The sequence below is a fragment of the Pieris brassicae genome, chromosome 6 (genome assembly GCF_905147105.1).
Source record: "Pieris brassicae chromosome 6, ilPieBrab1.1, whole genome shotgun sequence".
In the NCBI taxonomy this organism is placed as follows: Eukaryota; Metazoa; Arthropoda; class Insecta; order Lepidoptera; family Pieridae; genus Pieris; species Pieris brassicae.
Window position 1 is genome coordinate 13,321,744 of NC_059670.1, and position 15,508 is coordinate 13,337,251.

The 15,508-nt window shown below is 34.3% G+C and overlaps 1 protein-coding gene across 1 annotated transcript in view; it reads right to left on the minus strand.

The window, feature by feature from the left end:
• LOC123710957 (Down syndrome cell adhesion molecule-like protein 1) overlaps positions 1-15,508 on the minus strand; it is a 120,966-nt gene that overhangs the window by 100,969 nt on the left and 4,489 nt on the right. The window contains exon 2 of the mRNA XM_045663301.1: positions 8,085-8,145. Within this exon, the coding sequence (XP_045519257.1) occupies positions 8,085-8,130 (46 nt within the window). The 5' untranslated portion in view covers positions 8,131-8,145. The remainder of the gene's footprint in view (positions 1-8,084; positions 8,146-15,508) is intronic.

A 15,508-nucleotide genomic window follows, 5' to 3' on the forward strand; every position in this document is an offset into this window, starting at 1 on the left:
GGTATATCATAGCGGTTATAACTCAGTTTATACCTTGTATATAGTGAAATAACAATATTAGAAGCAGCGGAAGATCACCCATAATCTAATACACGAGGTATTCGTTCAAAGGGACTTCTTTAACGAACTAGCAAACTAAAAGTACCTCGCGGCACTTCCCATGAATACATAGGAGCATAGCCCTTAAGAAAAGTGTTTAACATGTAAAACATAGCTATAACATAACCATAACATTTATTCCTAACGAAAGACACAAAATAATAATACTCAAAAAAGAAATAACAAAAAATTACGGAAAGAGAACATACAGGAATAAGGCAAAGTGTGTAATGTGTTTGTTGTGGTTGTAACTGGCCCTGGCTCAGCATTATGATGTGGAGCAGACGTGTTCCACAGCGCTGGTCATTCTGCCAGAGACCACAGCAGTTAGTTTGCGCCACAGACGCAAAGAAAGAAAACTTATGTAAAAATAAAAATATTAATAGTAAAAATTTACAGTGTAAGTAAAGAAAAGTGATAGGTCTTCTTTAGACAACCGTGAGACAACCTTAATACTGGTTAAGGTTGCCTTCAACCTAATACTCATTTATTTATAAGTCCTCAAACAACATATACAGTCAAAATCTGTTATAATGACATCGAAGGAACTACAACTCACCATTCCATCCAACGTTCGATTATTTATTAACCTAAGAACTCTGCACAGCTGCAACAGCAGTGCTGTCCTAGTTGCTTTAGCGTTGCTTTTAAGACAGGTGTGTATGTTTGTACACCATTAGAACGCATTTAATCAGCATTTAGTAACATAAACCATTTATACATGTTATTTAAAAAAAACAGATGTGCGAAGCTCTCAAGAAGTAAATGTATAACTCGGGTCTAAAAATAATCTTATTTCAAACCATTCCTAATAAAGACTGTGAGTTTTCTTATTATACGTTCTTTAACCAAACTTCCTAAGGACTGTTTAAAGATTTAAGAACGACGTCTTAATTGTGTTTCGTTCAATTGTTCTTATCTTAAGATCTCATTTAGAATGAATGTCTTATGAATTATATAATCTAATATTAAATGTCGAATAAACTATACTAAGTTGTTGTGCTTTTTATCATAAATACAGCCCCTTGTGCCTCCTCAAGTATATTTCGCCATCTGTTCTATGCTTTTTGCGTACTTCGAACCCCTATAATTCTATTACTTCAAGGTCCATCCCACCAACGCAATCTACCAGGTTTTACTTACCACGTTGTCAGTACAGTAAGGATCTTGGGGTTCTGTCGTTAATTGCACATGTCTCAACTTGACCAGTTGTAATACCAATAGCTAAACGAAATTTCAAGTTTTTAAATAGTTTCGGATGTATAAAATTTAAAAGTGTTATATTAATAATTTAACTACTTAACAGTTTATAATACGCAATGTGATGAATTCTTCACAATTCTTTACTTATACTGCAATAGTTTCGCTGTTTTACTACTTCCAATAGTCACCTCGGCTTTTATAACCAATTTCTATGTCCGTAGCGTAGCGCATTTTCGTGATTGTGTGGTACAAAATGTCACCATTAATGTAGGGATCACCATCTCTTTTTGGGGGTACCAATACAGTCTTTTTTCTTGTTTAGGTTTTTACTAAGGTTCCTATATACAATAGCTATGTATTAGTATAATTAAAGAACAAATTATAGTGTGATTAAATAATTTTCTCAGAATTAGCAGTTTCTAAACTCGCCGTTCGTGGGCCTTTAGGGATGAGGTTGGGTTTAAAGTTATCCGTAACTTTGAAGTCAACTACTGAGTTCAACTACCTATCAAAGTCTCATTAAACGTAACATTCTATGTACAATGCTCAGAGGTTTAAGTACAAATTTTTTTATAACTTCCGACAAAGGTAAAACCTAAAAATAACCTTTACGCCGGAAGTGACAACAATTACTTAAGACACATATTGCACAAACCGAGAAAAACATGTTACCAACCATACTTTATACATATAAAAATCATATGTTTCAATCACACCCTGGGTCCATGAAAAGTATTATTATATGATAAATTCGTTATGACAGCAAACATTGATTTTCCAAACAATTTGTATACGCTATACGTATACGTGAATTTTCGCACGATGTAGAAAAATACGGTTGGTAAGTTAAAAATAACATACACTCGGATCAGCAGTAAAAACTAACGTATTCAACGATCGGAGATTAAATAACTGACCAGTTTTAATTCCAGTGTTCATAACAATACTAAAGCTTTGAATAGATAAAAAGTGACGCTTTAAGCCTTGGTCCTACAAGATTTTTGTATCTTTTTCTTGATATCTTTTCCGTGAATCAGCCTTCTGTGCCTGACACATACCTTTATTTTTTGGGTCAAATGCATTCCGGTTTTCTAAATCTGTTTTTTATCACAAATTACCTACTTCGTACACGAAAACTGATATATTTTTAAACAATACTATATGGTAAGTTTACATTACGTACGTTTACATTAGGCGAATTTTATTATGTAAAAAAAATAATGTCAACCATTTACCAAAAACATCTCCTTATATAACGGTATATAATATTAGGTCCTTATATATGAAATTGGCGCTTTGTATGGGAGGAACAAAAAGTCGAATATTTTTAAATATAATATATTTAATTAATCAAAGTATGAACCATAGGTAGTTCATTGATCCCTTTTCTAAAAAAAACCAGTTGATTCCCTTCTATCAATAAAATCTGTGAAGGCGACTTGGACTGCCCCATCAGAGTTAAATTTTTTCCCTTGCAAGAAGTTGTTCAAATTTCGAAAAAAATGGTAATCTGTTGGAGCAAGGTCCGGGGAGTACGGAGGATGTCTTAGGCATTCCAATTGAAGCTCTTCTAATTTGGTAGCCGTCTGTTGTGCAGTGTGTGGTCTAGCGTTGTCGTGAAGTAGCAGTGGCGTGGAGCGATTGACCAGCCTAAGTTGTTTAGCCGCTAGCTTTTCCATCATGGTTTGCAATAGCTGACAATAGACGATTGCCGTAATAGTCTGGCCAGATTTGAGAAAACTGCAATGAAAAATACCGGCACTAGTCCACCAAACGCTTACAAGTAACTTTTTTGGGGTTAATTTTCGCTTGGGGCAGGATTTGGCTGGCTGGCCAGGATCCAACCATTGCGTTGAGCGCTTCCGATTATCGTAAAGAATCCATTTTTCATCACAGGTAATGAATCGGTTTAAAATACCTTCATTATTATGCCGGTTCAGTAATGTAACGCAGAAGTCGACGCGCGTTTGCCGGTTTGCTTCAGTCAATTTGTGAGGTACCCGCCTTTCAAGCTTTTAAATCTTCCCAATTTGCTTCAAGTGAATTAAAACAGTTTTATCACTAATACCGCAGCCTGCAGCTAACTCGGACGTGGCTTGCGATGGATCCGCTGCCACAATAGCTTTCAATACTTCATTATCAACTTGGATCTCAGGCCGTCCACGGGGCTTGATCTGCAGGTCGAAATTTCCAGAACGAAAACTTTGGAACCAAAAACGAACTGTGTTTTCCTTTGCAACATGACTTCCATACACATCATTCACCCTTCGAGTCGTTTCTCAATAGTGCCACGGCGGAACAGGTACTCGTAAATAATGCGATACTTTAAGTTTTCCATTTTGACGCAAACAGAAAAAAAAACAGAAGAAAATAACAAATAAATGACGATCATCGAAACACAAATACATGAGCAAATAGCTGTACAAATTTGAATTTGAAATTCCTAACCAAAGAGGAGGTATTTGAGGTCAAAGTGGCTAGTACGAAATACGCCAATTTCAAATGTAACCTAATATATTATTATTTTAAAAGATATGTTGATAAAATATTGTGATTTGTCTTAATTTTCTGATGTAATTATATAATTTAATCATGTTATGACGAGAGTATACTACATTACTTATGTGATGATGTAATTGAATTTGTAATTCAAAACTTTGGCAAATTATCTTAGACACATTGGATTTCAAAGCGTCTACGTGATGCCCAATTACATTACATATATTCGCGCAAATAAATTATTATAATCACCTTACGAGTGAACGATAAATCCACACGTAGCAAAAGAAGTGCGTTATTCGAACGATTTCGGGATTCAGGGTCTTCGGTAAAATTTAACAGTTGTAAAAATGATAACTAATGATTTGATGTTAATATTACATCCATACAAAATCTTACGACAATTTATTTCGCTTTCTGGTAAAGGGGAAGGTAGGAACGTAAGCAAGAAAATGAGCTCCACATTCATAAACACATTGAATTGATTTTATTTATTTTTATCATATTGCTTCCATTAAATGTTATTCTAGTCACTGTCTATTACAGTGCGTACAGTCTAATAACAAATATTTTAACATGGTGACAAAATATTTATTAACTTATTATGTTTTCATCACGTTTATGTATAAGATAGTGAGTTAATATATTGGAAAAAATTAACAATAAACTCTACGAATACCTAGGGATTAGTTAATATTGAAAGTCATAAATTAATCTCAGATTCTCATATTAGTAAGTTCATATAATAGAGGTGAATCTATAATGTAGCTTAGCTATAATAGGAATCAACAAAGAACTAAAAACTTTCTTTAACGCTGAAACTCTTTCCATACTTACAACACATTGCGTATAAAAACATTCCAAAGCAAAAAACCGTAAAACAATACGAAGGGAAACTTAAAACAAGCAATACAAATGTAACCACATATTTAAACTCACGTAACAATTCAAAATCTACGTCATATGACACAAAGTAGCAGTTTTAACCGGTTCTAAAAGTGTCGCATAGGAACCGTCGACGATATTACCGAAACATCGACAGAAACTTGTGCTAGCACTGCTTCGACGAGTCGTAATGCCTACAAGCCGTTGTTGATTAAATTGTTACAAAAAGCTAGTCCTAAATTAAAATATTGAAGTCAAACGTAAGGTATAAGGCTTCCCTAGCATCCCGATTAAACAATCATATAAGTAATCGTGGAAGTAAAATATACTTTTTTCACATTTTCTATTTAAAAAATATGTATAAAATATTGTGATTTATCTTAATTAAAAATAATATATAATAGTTTAAAAATATTTTCTATTTATTTATAAAACATAGAAACGAATGAATATCATACCAAATTAGTTTAACTTATTATTGACGTATTCATGCGTTCCACATACTATTATAATACAACAAAGAAAAACTACTTTACCCACAATATAGTGTACTTAAAACAAATGGGAACTAAGAGCATACAAATACTGAAACTAGGTTTTGTTAATGGCTAAATAACAAAGGCTTCGCACATTTACTTTAGTGTAACATAAAGAGTATTATTGTATTCGATACCTATAATACCGAACACGAATCGGTTCACATATATCAAACAAAAGTATGAAAAAAATGTCGGAATAATCGAGGTGCTGTTCATTCATTCGTTCACGCATTATTCACAAGTTGTTCTTTGTTCATTTGAAGCAGTAATGAGCTGAGGCTTCGCTAGACTAACGAAGTATTTTTTGTTAATACATATCATTATTCTAGAACACAAAGAGATGTTGCATATAATATGTGAGTAACAACGATTTTTCTTGTGAGAAGGAAGTATTTTTTTTTAATACATATCATTATTCTAGAACACAAAGAGATGTTGCATATATGTGGCGCTACCACCTCTTTAAGGTCTGGGATTCAGATTTTCGTATCTGTTTCATGATCATTTGTTAATCAAATAGGATAATAGGTGATCAGACTCATGTGCCTGACGCACGCCGTCGACTTTTTGCCTAAGACTAGCCGGTTTCCTCACGATATTTTCCTTGACCGTTCGAGCTAATGTTAAATGTGCACATAGAAAGAACACCTATTGGTGCACAGCCGGGGATCGAACCTAAGACCTCAGGGACGAGAGTCGCACGCTGAAGCCACTTTTTTTTTTTTTTTATGAAGGAGGTAAAAATGCACAACTGCAGACCCGCGAGCGCATGCAGTCGCTATCGCGGGGACTGTGGGGATGGTTAACTCTTATCCCTCTGCTAATCAGAGGGGAGAAACCCGACCCACTAAAATTTCCTCCTGAGCCCTCCATATCGCCTGCTATGCCGGACACATTCATTCTGAATGAATGACGTCCGGCACCGCATTGAGTCCCCCGGGGGTCGCACTAGGCATTCAACCCAGGGAACTCAAGCGAATATGACTGCATACGGGCTCAGCGACGGCGCAGCGGGACGCTGTTGGGCAAACGCTCCTCGCGTCTTGCCCCCGCGCCCCCGCCTAGCCGCCACCGAAAAGTAGAGCTGGTTGACAGTGTAACAGTGACACTGATCCAAACTCTCCCAAAAATATGTCTGTTTCACTGATAATTTTTCTACGCTGAAGCCACTAGGCTAACACTACTCTTCTTCATATATGTAACAACGATTTGTCTGAGTGAGAATATATAATGACCGTAAAGATTTATTAAAAAGATTGCCACGCCATGAATATTAACTATTTAATCACCTTCCTAAAAGTCACACTGCCGTGTAATACTTTCTAAAGGAAGGGGATGAAATTTTTAAAGGCGAGGTGTATATAGTGAAGGCAAATATTTAGACCATAAGTTTGACAACAATTATAAATAAGTTAACTTAACTTATTATTCACACTATGTTAATTTTCTTATTAGATGATTTTATGAAAATTAATATCACATTTGCTTGCTTATTTTTATATAGATTTTTGTTTAATTACAAATATTCGATTAAGATACAAATTACACAAGGTCACGAGTTATGTAACATAACGTTAGTTAAGTTTCGTTAAGAAATATTAATCTTATAACCGATAGATTTTAAAATGTCAGTTTGTAGTGATAAATTAGCCCTTTAGTTTTTCTTACATTCAAAAATTGTAATAAAACATACTCGTTTCCAAAAATGTACAATAGGTCGACGTCACTAATATTCTTCATAAGTAACGCACATGTTGCCTAGTTTTACGAACCCATAAAAATGTTACACCCCCTTGTTTTAAAGATTAAAGACTTGCCTTCCACAAAAGAGTTTCATTTATTTGACAATTCCCTTCAATCCCACCAGAATTAATTCACGCTACAACTGAATTAACGCGAATAAATCCCGGACACAGTACCATCGCAATATATTTTGTTGATATCAAAAGTAATTCTCATTCAAAACCCTGATAGTAAAGATAGGAAGTATTATTTTTTCCCTTTATAATTAGGCTAATTCCCGCTGAAAGTTAAACTAAGTATTATGCAGAAATTCAGTTGCAATTCCTATTCATTAAAAACTGAGACATCTTCAAGGATTTTTCCAACCCGATATTTAAAGCTTTTCATTCTTTGAGGCTGTTTAAAAAAAGTTTTGTACGTAATAAGTTTAAAGAACATTTAAATGCTAGGACTTTTATAAGTTTTATATACTTAGGGTGGGTTAATGAACTCTTGTCCTTTGTTCTAGATGGAGTAGAATATTTTTTCTAATTAGTTTTATTTTCGCTCGCGCTACTTTAGGGTTTTGAGATATTACAAGTTATATAAGATATGTTTCAAACTCAAGTTATTTGAACGGAATTATAATTCGTCTCCACATAAATTTTATACTTATTTAAAAAAAGGTTTGTCTTATTAACTAGTGGTTGCCCTGGCATTGTACGGAATTGGCTTGACTTTTCCACGTTCATTAATTTTCGTTGATTTACATATTTAACAAAAATTTGACAAATTAGATACGTAAGCTCTGCGAATCCTCCGTATGAATGTTTGGGTTTTTCTTAATAGGTAGGGTCAGAGGTAACATGTATTATTGTATAGGTATTGTGTGACAATCATGTTAGAACCTTATTATATCCCATTTAAAAGCCACATTCTCTGAGAGTATTTTAAATAGGTTGAAAGCTTAACTATCATACATACCCGTTTCGAAATTCAACAAGCAAACATCACCCAATAATTTTAAATACATAACTGTACATATTGATGATTCATACCCGATGTAGTAATAAAAAAATTATTTCATTGCTACAGAGTGTAACCAATGAAGCAAATTAATTATTAAGAAATACTTACTATTCTGAAGAACAGCTAATAGAACCACGACGCTTGCAGCTTTCATTTTAGATGTCTACACCTGAAAGGACAAGAATAATTAATGCATAAAACAATTGAAGATTCTGTCAAGTATAGAAGGAATGAAATAAATACAGAAATTTGAGAGCATGGCTGTAACTCTACTGGACTTTTCTATTGCGTTCCTAAGTCAATATTGAAGTTTTTTTTAAATAATACCTGCAGCTGTGTTTCATAGTGGGTCACCGAGGAGGAATACGAAATTCCACCTGTATCACTTCGACGTCCGTCATTTCACAACTGAGCATTATTTAAGCAGTTTTTGCCGCGTACCACCACCATGTGGAACCAGCTAACCACTAAAGTATTTCCGAACCTATTTGTCTTAGGGTCCTTCAAGAAAAAAGGATACCCTTAAATGGATAATGATGATCACCACTGGCTGTGGCTTCATGTCCTGCCTTTTTGATTTTGTAATGCAGTGAAGATCTTTTTACTTATATTTCCAGTCTATCAATTAAAATATTTTAAATGTACCAATAAAAGTTTTCTTTGGCAAGCGAGAATAATTGTATATGTAAGCAACGAATAAGTTCGGTTTATATTAAACACTTAAAAGTAAGCTGGTGACCTAATAATATGACTAAGTATATTGAGGACGAGACGAATAATTAAAAAAGGCTTAAATAACATTTTTATTATTTGGGACAGAAAGCTTAAAAAAACTTAGAAAGAAAAGAGGAATAATACGCCTCTGGGCTTTTGAAATTTGAAAATTTGTATTAAAGACGAAACCATAGTAGAACTGTGGTACTAATTTGTTGAAAAATATTTTGTAACGTTCATTTACAAAGTAACAAGACGTGAGACAAAACATTTACCCTCCCTTGGTCTTGATTTCAGATGTCTTGAACATTACGACATGATATAAGCGGTCAATTTTTGGCTACTGCTTTCTTCACGATATTCTCCTTTAACTAATTAGATAATATTATTAAAACTAAATAAATAAGAAGCCTTTTTGGATAATAGAGTATTTACAATATTGGGCCTTATTGTATCTCGTCTCTTGATACTATATCTAGTACCAGCTCCTCATCCGCAGGCCAAGGCCTCCGGCAGTCTTCTCCGTTCGCTTTTACCCAACGAGCGTTAAATGCGCACATATTAAGTTTACTGTGGACCGGTGGACAGCCCTGATCGAATGCACGACCGTGATTCGATTGGTAGCCTAATTTAGCTTTCATATTATCAGAATTATGAAAAAGTACCAAAGGATAAATAATGTACAAAATATTTCTCCAAAATATTCTTCAACAAAAAACCCATTTCCGCTCTTTGAATACAAATTTCTTTTTATTTTACATTTTCACTCAGTATCTAAGCAAAAGATAAGGAAACTAAAAACTTAATAATTCAGGGGCTTCACCAGCCGAGGTCAATAGGCCCTAATCGCCTACTGTTCTCCCAAAGGGTGACCATGATATTTACTAGCCACTAAACGACCTCAGCCCGCCACAGGCTTATGAAATGACCTCTCTGTGGGGTGAACAGGAAGTAACTGGAATAGGAGAAGGTAACTAAAACAACGAAACAGTGTTGTAATAATATTTATTTGACTAAAAATTAACAAAACAAAGCGCCTGTTGAAATGATTTTAATGGAAATAATTACGATGTTGCAAAAACGTTACTAAAAATAAGATTTAATAAAATATTATCTGAGTAAATAATAAAGTCTGAGCGCAGTGTGTACGACACTCAACCCTAAGGTCGTGGGTTTTAATAACGGCGGTGCAACAATGGACTTCTCTTCCTATTTGCAACATGAGGAAACCGACACGCCGTAACTGCATGACTCAAAAAGTCAACGATGTGTGCCAGGTACCGAAGGCGGACCACATTTTTAACTTTATGTATAAGCCGGTAAACTGTAATTGAGTGGAAACAATTCTGCTTTTATCGTTATCCTTCGTTCAATTAGAGCTTTTTACTAATTTACAGAATAATCCCTAATTATCCCTAAACTAAAGAACTCAACTCGAAAAGCAATCCTAACATTGTTCATATATTTTTTCTCAAAACTCCAATTCCATTGTGTTTCTGAAATTTATCATTCTTTAAAACTTTCGCGAAACTTATCGTTTGTCCTAGTTTTACATAAATCGCAGCCACCCGACTGTCAGCCAAAGACATTACAGAGCGTTATCAGTCGGAAAACTCTTGCAAATTTATTCATGAGCCGCTGATCGTATTCGGATAGAGCCTGTGGTTTTATTATTGTGTTTATGGTTCGGTCTATTTATTTTACTGTACATCGACATCTCTAGCTTACTGTCGGAGGGATGTTCATGAAAAACACAAAGAAATAAACAAGTATTCAAAGTAGTCAATATCATATAAATTTTCGTAGATTAAATCCTAGCAGCCATTGCCAGCTTCGTACGGTTAATTATTTTTATAACAAATAGATAATATAATAGTATCGCAATACACCGAGGAAATGCCAGCATTAAAGCTACGCTGCCACTGGGACGAAACTTTTACAATTTGTTTAAGTTTTCTATCTATCCGTTTTTAATTATGCTTATTATGAGATGTAAGAATATTGGAAATACTCTATATTTGTGTGTAAATTAAATAAATCAGATCCTAGTCGGGAAAGCATTTTTCAAATCCGTACAGTAGTTTTGAGCTACAAACACGATAATATACATCTATCACTACTAATCTGCATATATCTTTCCTCTTTATAATATTCTTATAGATAAATTTACAAAGTTTTTATCGTGGTGACTACTCCAGTGATTTTAGCAGTCGGTTTGTTAGCTGACGCACACATAACTTAAATATTTTAAGATATTTGTAATATAAACTTAAACATAAGTATTGTACACACTTGCAAAACTTCGTAAAACTATAGTACTGTCATTGTTGATGGCTGAACGTATTTATTAGGCAAACGTCACTTAATTAAAAAAAAAATCTAACATACTTATCATTGCGTCAACAAATAAAAACAAAAAACATTAATCTCTAACTATACAACCCCCTTTTTGAAACATTAAAAATTCATACAATAGTGATTTCAAAAAGTTTTTAGATTAGCAGTGAGTATGTTAAAATTTCAAGCAACACTCCGGTTAGCACACAAATTGAATTTTAAAAATTTAAGCGTTTTGTTGACGTTGCCTTCCGACACATTTAGGTCAAAACATGTTGCAGAATCGACTTGTTTTTTCGATCATTTTCCGATTGATATTCGGGACAAGTGCGGTTGGGAATCAATTCAATCGCGTCGAAGTTGTGAATGTTTTTGGATTTGATCTTTAACGCTTCGATTCTTTAGTAAATATTTGATGTGGTTTGTTGATAGGCATAATAATCCACAATAACTGTTTATATTTGTGTTGTTTTTTTAAAAGGATTATTATTTTCAGGTTAGATTAAAATAATATTTTGATTTATGTGTAATACTTTATTATAGCTATTCTTTTGTTTCTTATACTCCGGAGAAATCCAAGTTACATTGGCAAGCCAGCCCTCGACTGGAATCCTCAAGGCAAAAGGAAACGTGGCCGCCCAAAACAACGACATGAAGCATCATTATCGAGGGGAAGGAAGTTGAAATGAAGTGGGTTGAAATTAAGTGCCACTATCTCCTTAATTAACATCTATTTGTACTAAGCGCAACAGATAGGCCCATGTACAGAGGCTGTTTCAGCGCAGGAATCAGTCACACACGTAGACTTGGACTTAGCTGTGGCTAACCAAGGTACAAAAATCCTCGGAGCAGTGAAATCGCTCCGTGAAGCCTGCGAAGTGGCCAGGAAACTTCTGTGATTCTGGGAGGAGCTAGACTGCCTAAGTAAGGTAGGACATTGCCAACAACCATTACCGATACCCTTAGATACTATTTCCCTTCATCATAAAAACAACCTCTGCGTGTTTATTGCACACATAGAAAGATAAATCCATTTGTACACCACAAGTTTTCGTAGATAAAACCGATAGTCACACTCAATTTTTTAAGCGAATGAACACGAACTTATTACTGTTTTTATAACACTTTTAATTTAGTATTCGTGGTAAGTTTAAAAAAAATTTAGCTCTGGCGTGATCTAATATTATGTAATACTAAATAAAAGATTATCGCCCTTATTCATAAAACTTGATTAGTGTTACTGCACCGTTTTAATTAAGTACTCTTTTGTCTCTTACAGTAAATATATTTACGCTATGATGAAAAGAGATAGGCGGGGCCTTTAAATACAACCGAGGAATTGGTTTGATTTAATTTTTATGACATCTATATGAATAAAAATGAATCGCAAATATTGCTTTTTCTGAGGAAGGTTTTTATGGAGAGAAATATTGGATAAATATAATTTTAATTTAGGTACTCAGTTGTTTCTTTCGTAAAAGCAAATAGTCTCTATGGAGTTAGCATAGAAAAATGCTTCATAATCTATGAAGCAACTAAAAGGGTAACAAGTAAAAAAATCTTATTAAGGCGCAACGAAGCTGGACCTATATACTAAAAACATTACCAAAACTGTTTCTAAATTTGCCTTGAATACTATATATAATAACGACTGCAATATCAACGGCCTATATATAAACGCAACTTTATAAATGAATATATAAAAAGGCCCCAAACCTCATCAAGTACATAACGTTCACCAACAAGAACTAATTAGCAGGAAAGAATTCAATGCTTGTTTTCCCCGTGGAAGCATTAATTACTCAAGCGAAATTGCGTTTTCATTATGGCAAACTGTTTACTACCGAAATCGAGCTTGTAAATATGTTACAACTGGATTTTTGATTAAAACTTATCGTAAGCACTAGACCGCACTTTGTCCTATTCGTGTTTTTTGATCCAAAATATTGTTAAACAATATAACACAAATGACTCGCCTCGTGAATATGTGTCAAATAGGAATGTTTTACGTTACTCCTCTTTTCAAAGACACTCTCCTTAGCTAGCATCGGAATACTTTGCGTTGACATGTCGAATGATGTTCGGGGTCATTTGGAAGGAAAGGCTAAATTAGTCTATAAGAAGCTTGCGTGTAGACCCACGAGAATGTAAGTGCGTGGTCCTATTTCACCATGCCTCCGTCTGATAGAGGATCTTTGACAATCAGAGTCAAATCTTTGTTTTTAATTTATTTTATTATTACTTCAGATGTCACATCGTGTAATCACATCACATGGTGTAATGGTTGCAGCTCCTTACAAACATTGGGTAATACAAAATCAAAACTTGGCGATTAAAAAGAGTGGCAGTAAATGTGAAATTAGAAGCATTAATTGTATATTTATTTTTTTAGGTTTATAAGTGTACATAGTGGTATCTATATGAATAAATGTTTTTTTACTTTAACATTGCTTGATGTGCTCAGCAAAACGAGACGATACTTACGGGCCACCGCTTGCAACTCGCAAATTCGGCCCCACATGGAGTACACTGAAGTATTTTCGAATCAATTAGGGTCCTTCAAAAAAAAGACCGTACCAATTCTTAAAGTGTGTAAGAGTGTCCATGGGCATAAGATACAGATATCACTTATTCCACGTTATTATATTTGAATCAGTAGACATCCCTTCTCATCGGCAAAGAAGACAGAGGATGTTGGCCCAGAAAAAAAGCCGGCGCAAAAAAACTCTCGGTCCTCTTTTAAAATAGCAAATCATCAAACCACATTTATTTTAAAACAAACATTGCAAATTAATTAAAAGTAGCCTGTTTAGCATGAGTACCAGGCCCTTTCATCAACTAGTAACTTTGGATAAGTTGCAAAAAACACCTAAAGCGTCATGCGACTCCTCCAAAGCAAGCAAACAAACTGTGTTTTGCAGTGAGCTGATCATCTAATTGCTTATATCTGATTATTAATGAACAATGATGTAAGAAAACCTAGTTCGAAATTCGAATTCAATTTTAATCTTCCCACGGACGAACTACAATAATATTGGACTACCTGGGCATAGCTAAAATATCATTCATGTTATTTAAGCCGTTATTCCCCAGGCATACCATGTAGCTAATTGGCCAGTTATATCATGGGATACAAATAATAAAACCTTTCCGAAATGGGCGGAATTTATTGTTTTATCAAATACAAAGGTTAGCCAACCGATTTGCACCTCCGATGACATAATGATGGGCTTAATGTCTGTCAAATAATAGATGTAGACCACAAGCTGTCATAATAATAATATCCTTTAATTTCAGATACGCTTAAACACATTTATATTTCTAACTTCTCATTCTTTTTATAAATCTGTGTGCTTCCTCGCTTCCTCCAGCTTTCTCAAAATCTTGCCATTCCTGTCTGTATTTTGTCACTCTCCGCCATGTACCATTTGCCGTTTCTTTCATTTGGTCTTCTAAATGGTTATCCTTTTCAGCATTATTGTACCTTGGGCAACAGTTAAGTACTTTATTACTCCACTTTTCTGTTGTTCTCGCCATGTCTGCTGCTGACATAGTCTACGTAACTTATGTCACGTTCACGGACCCCATCAAAGGCAATATAAGCCTAAAATTAAGGCGCTGGTAACACACACACAGTATATTTCAGCAAAAAATCTGATGATCCAAAAGACGTTGTCTTATTTGAGAAATCTAAACATTTCTTGAATTTACTTAACACACACAATTGTTCAATTAGAATCGATACAGCTGTTTACAGTTAAAAATATATGTTGACGTCAATTCAGAAACGAGATTTAAGGTAGAGGTGATTCTTGGCCCTTTATACTAAGATTATGTTTAACGCGATATTTTATAATGCTTTTAAGATATTTTCTTTGCAAAACCAGCCTATATTTTACCTTCAACACTTTAAAGACTTTTACATATTATCGTATGAAAAAAAACAATTCAAATATGCTGGGCATAGTTTAGAGAAAGGTATTTTTTTATTAGTCGGCGAGGAAGTATCCCACTAGAACAAACAATATTTACAACAACTTTAAAGACTGAATTTTTTATTATAATAATACTTATCGGTTGACGACGGTCAATAATTTAATTTGACTTACAAAATAGTAATTATTTAATACCAATTATACATAAATATTTGAATCGACAGACGTTGCCCTGCACGATACTTCAAGAGATTAGGTTATTAAACAAAGAATAAAGTACCGACTCCGGCGCCATCTGCCGGGCTGGTTTGTAGTCTAAGCTATACAGAGCGCCACACAAACGCATACAAAAAAATAATACAAATCGGTCCAGCCGTTTAAGAGGATTTCAGTGATAGTCACACGTACATTCGAATTATATATATACGTAAAGATATGAATGTAATGCATGAGCCTGATGATACGGAGTTATTTCGCTGTTTAGAATAATCCTAATTTATAAACATTGTCCCATGAGATTCTTTATAACACTGCTCAGTATAAATT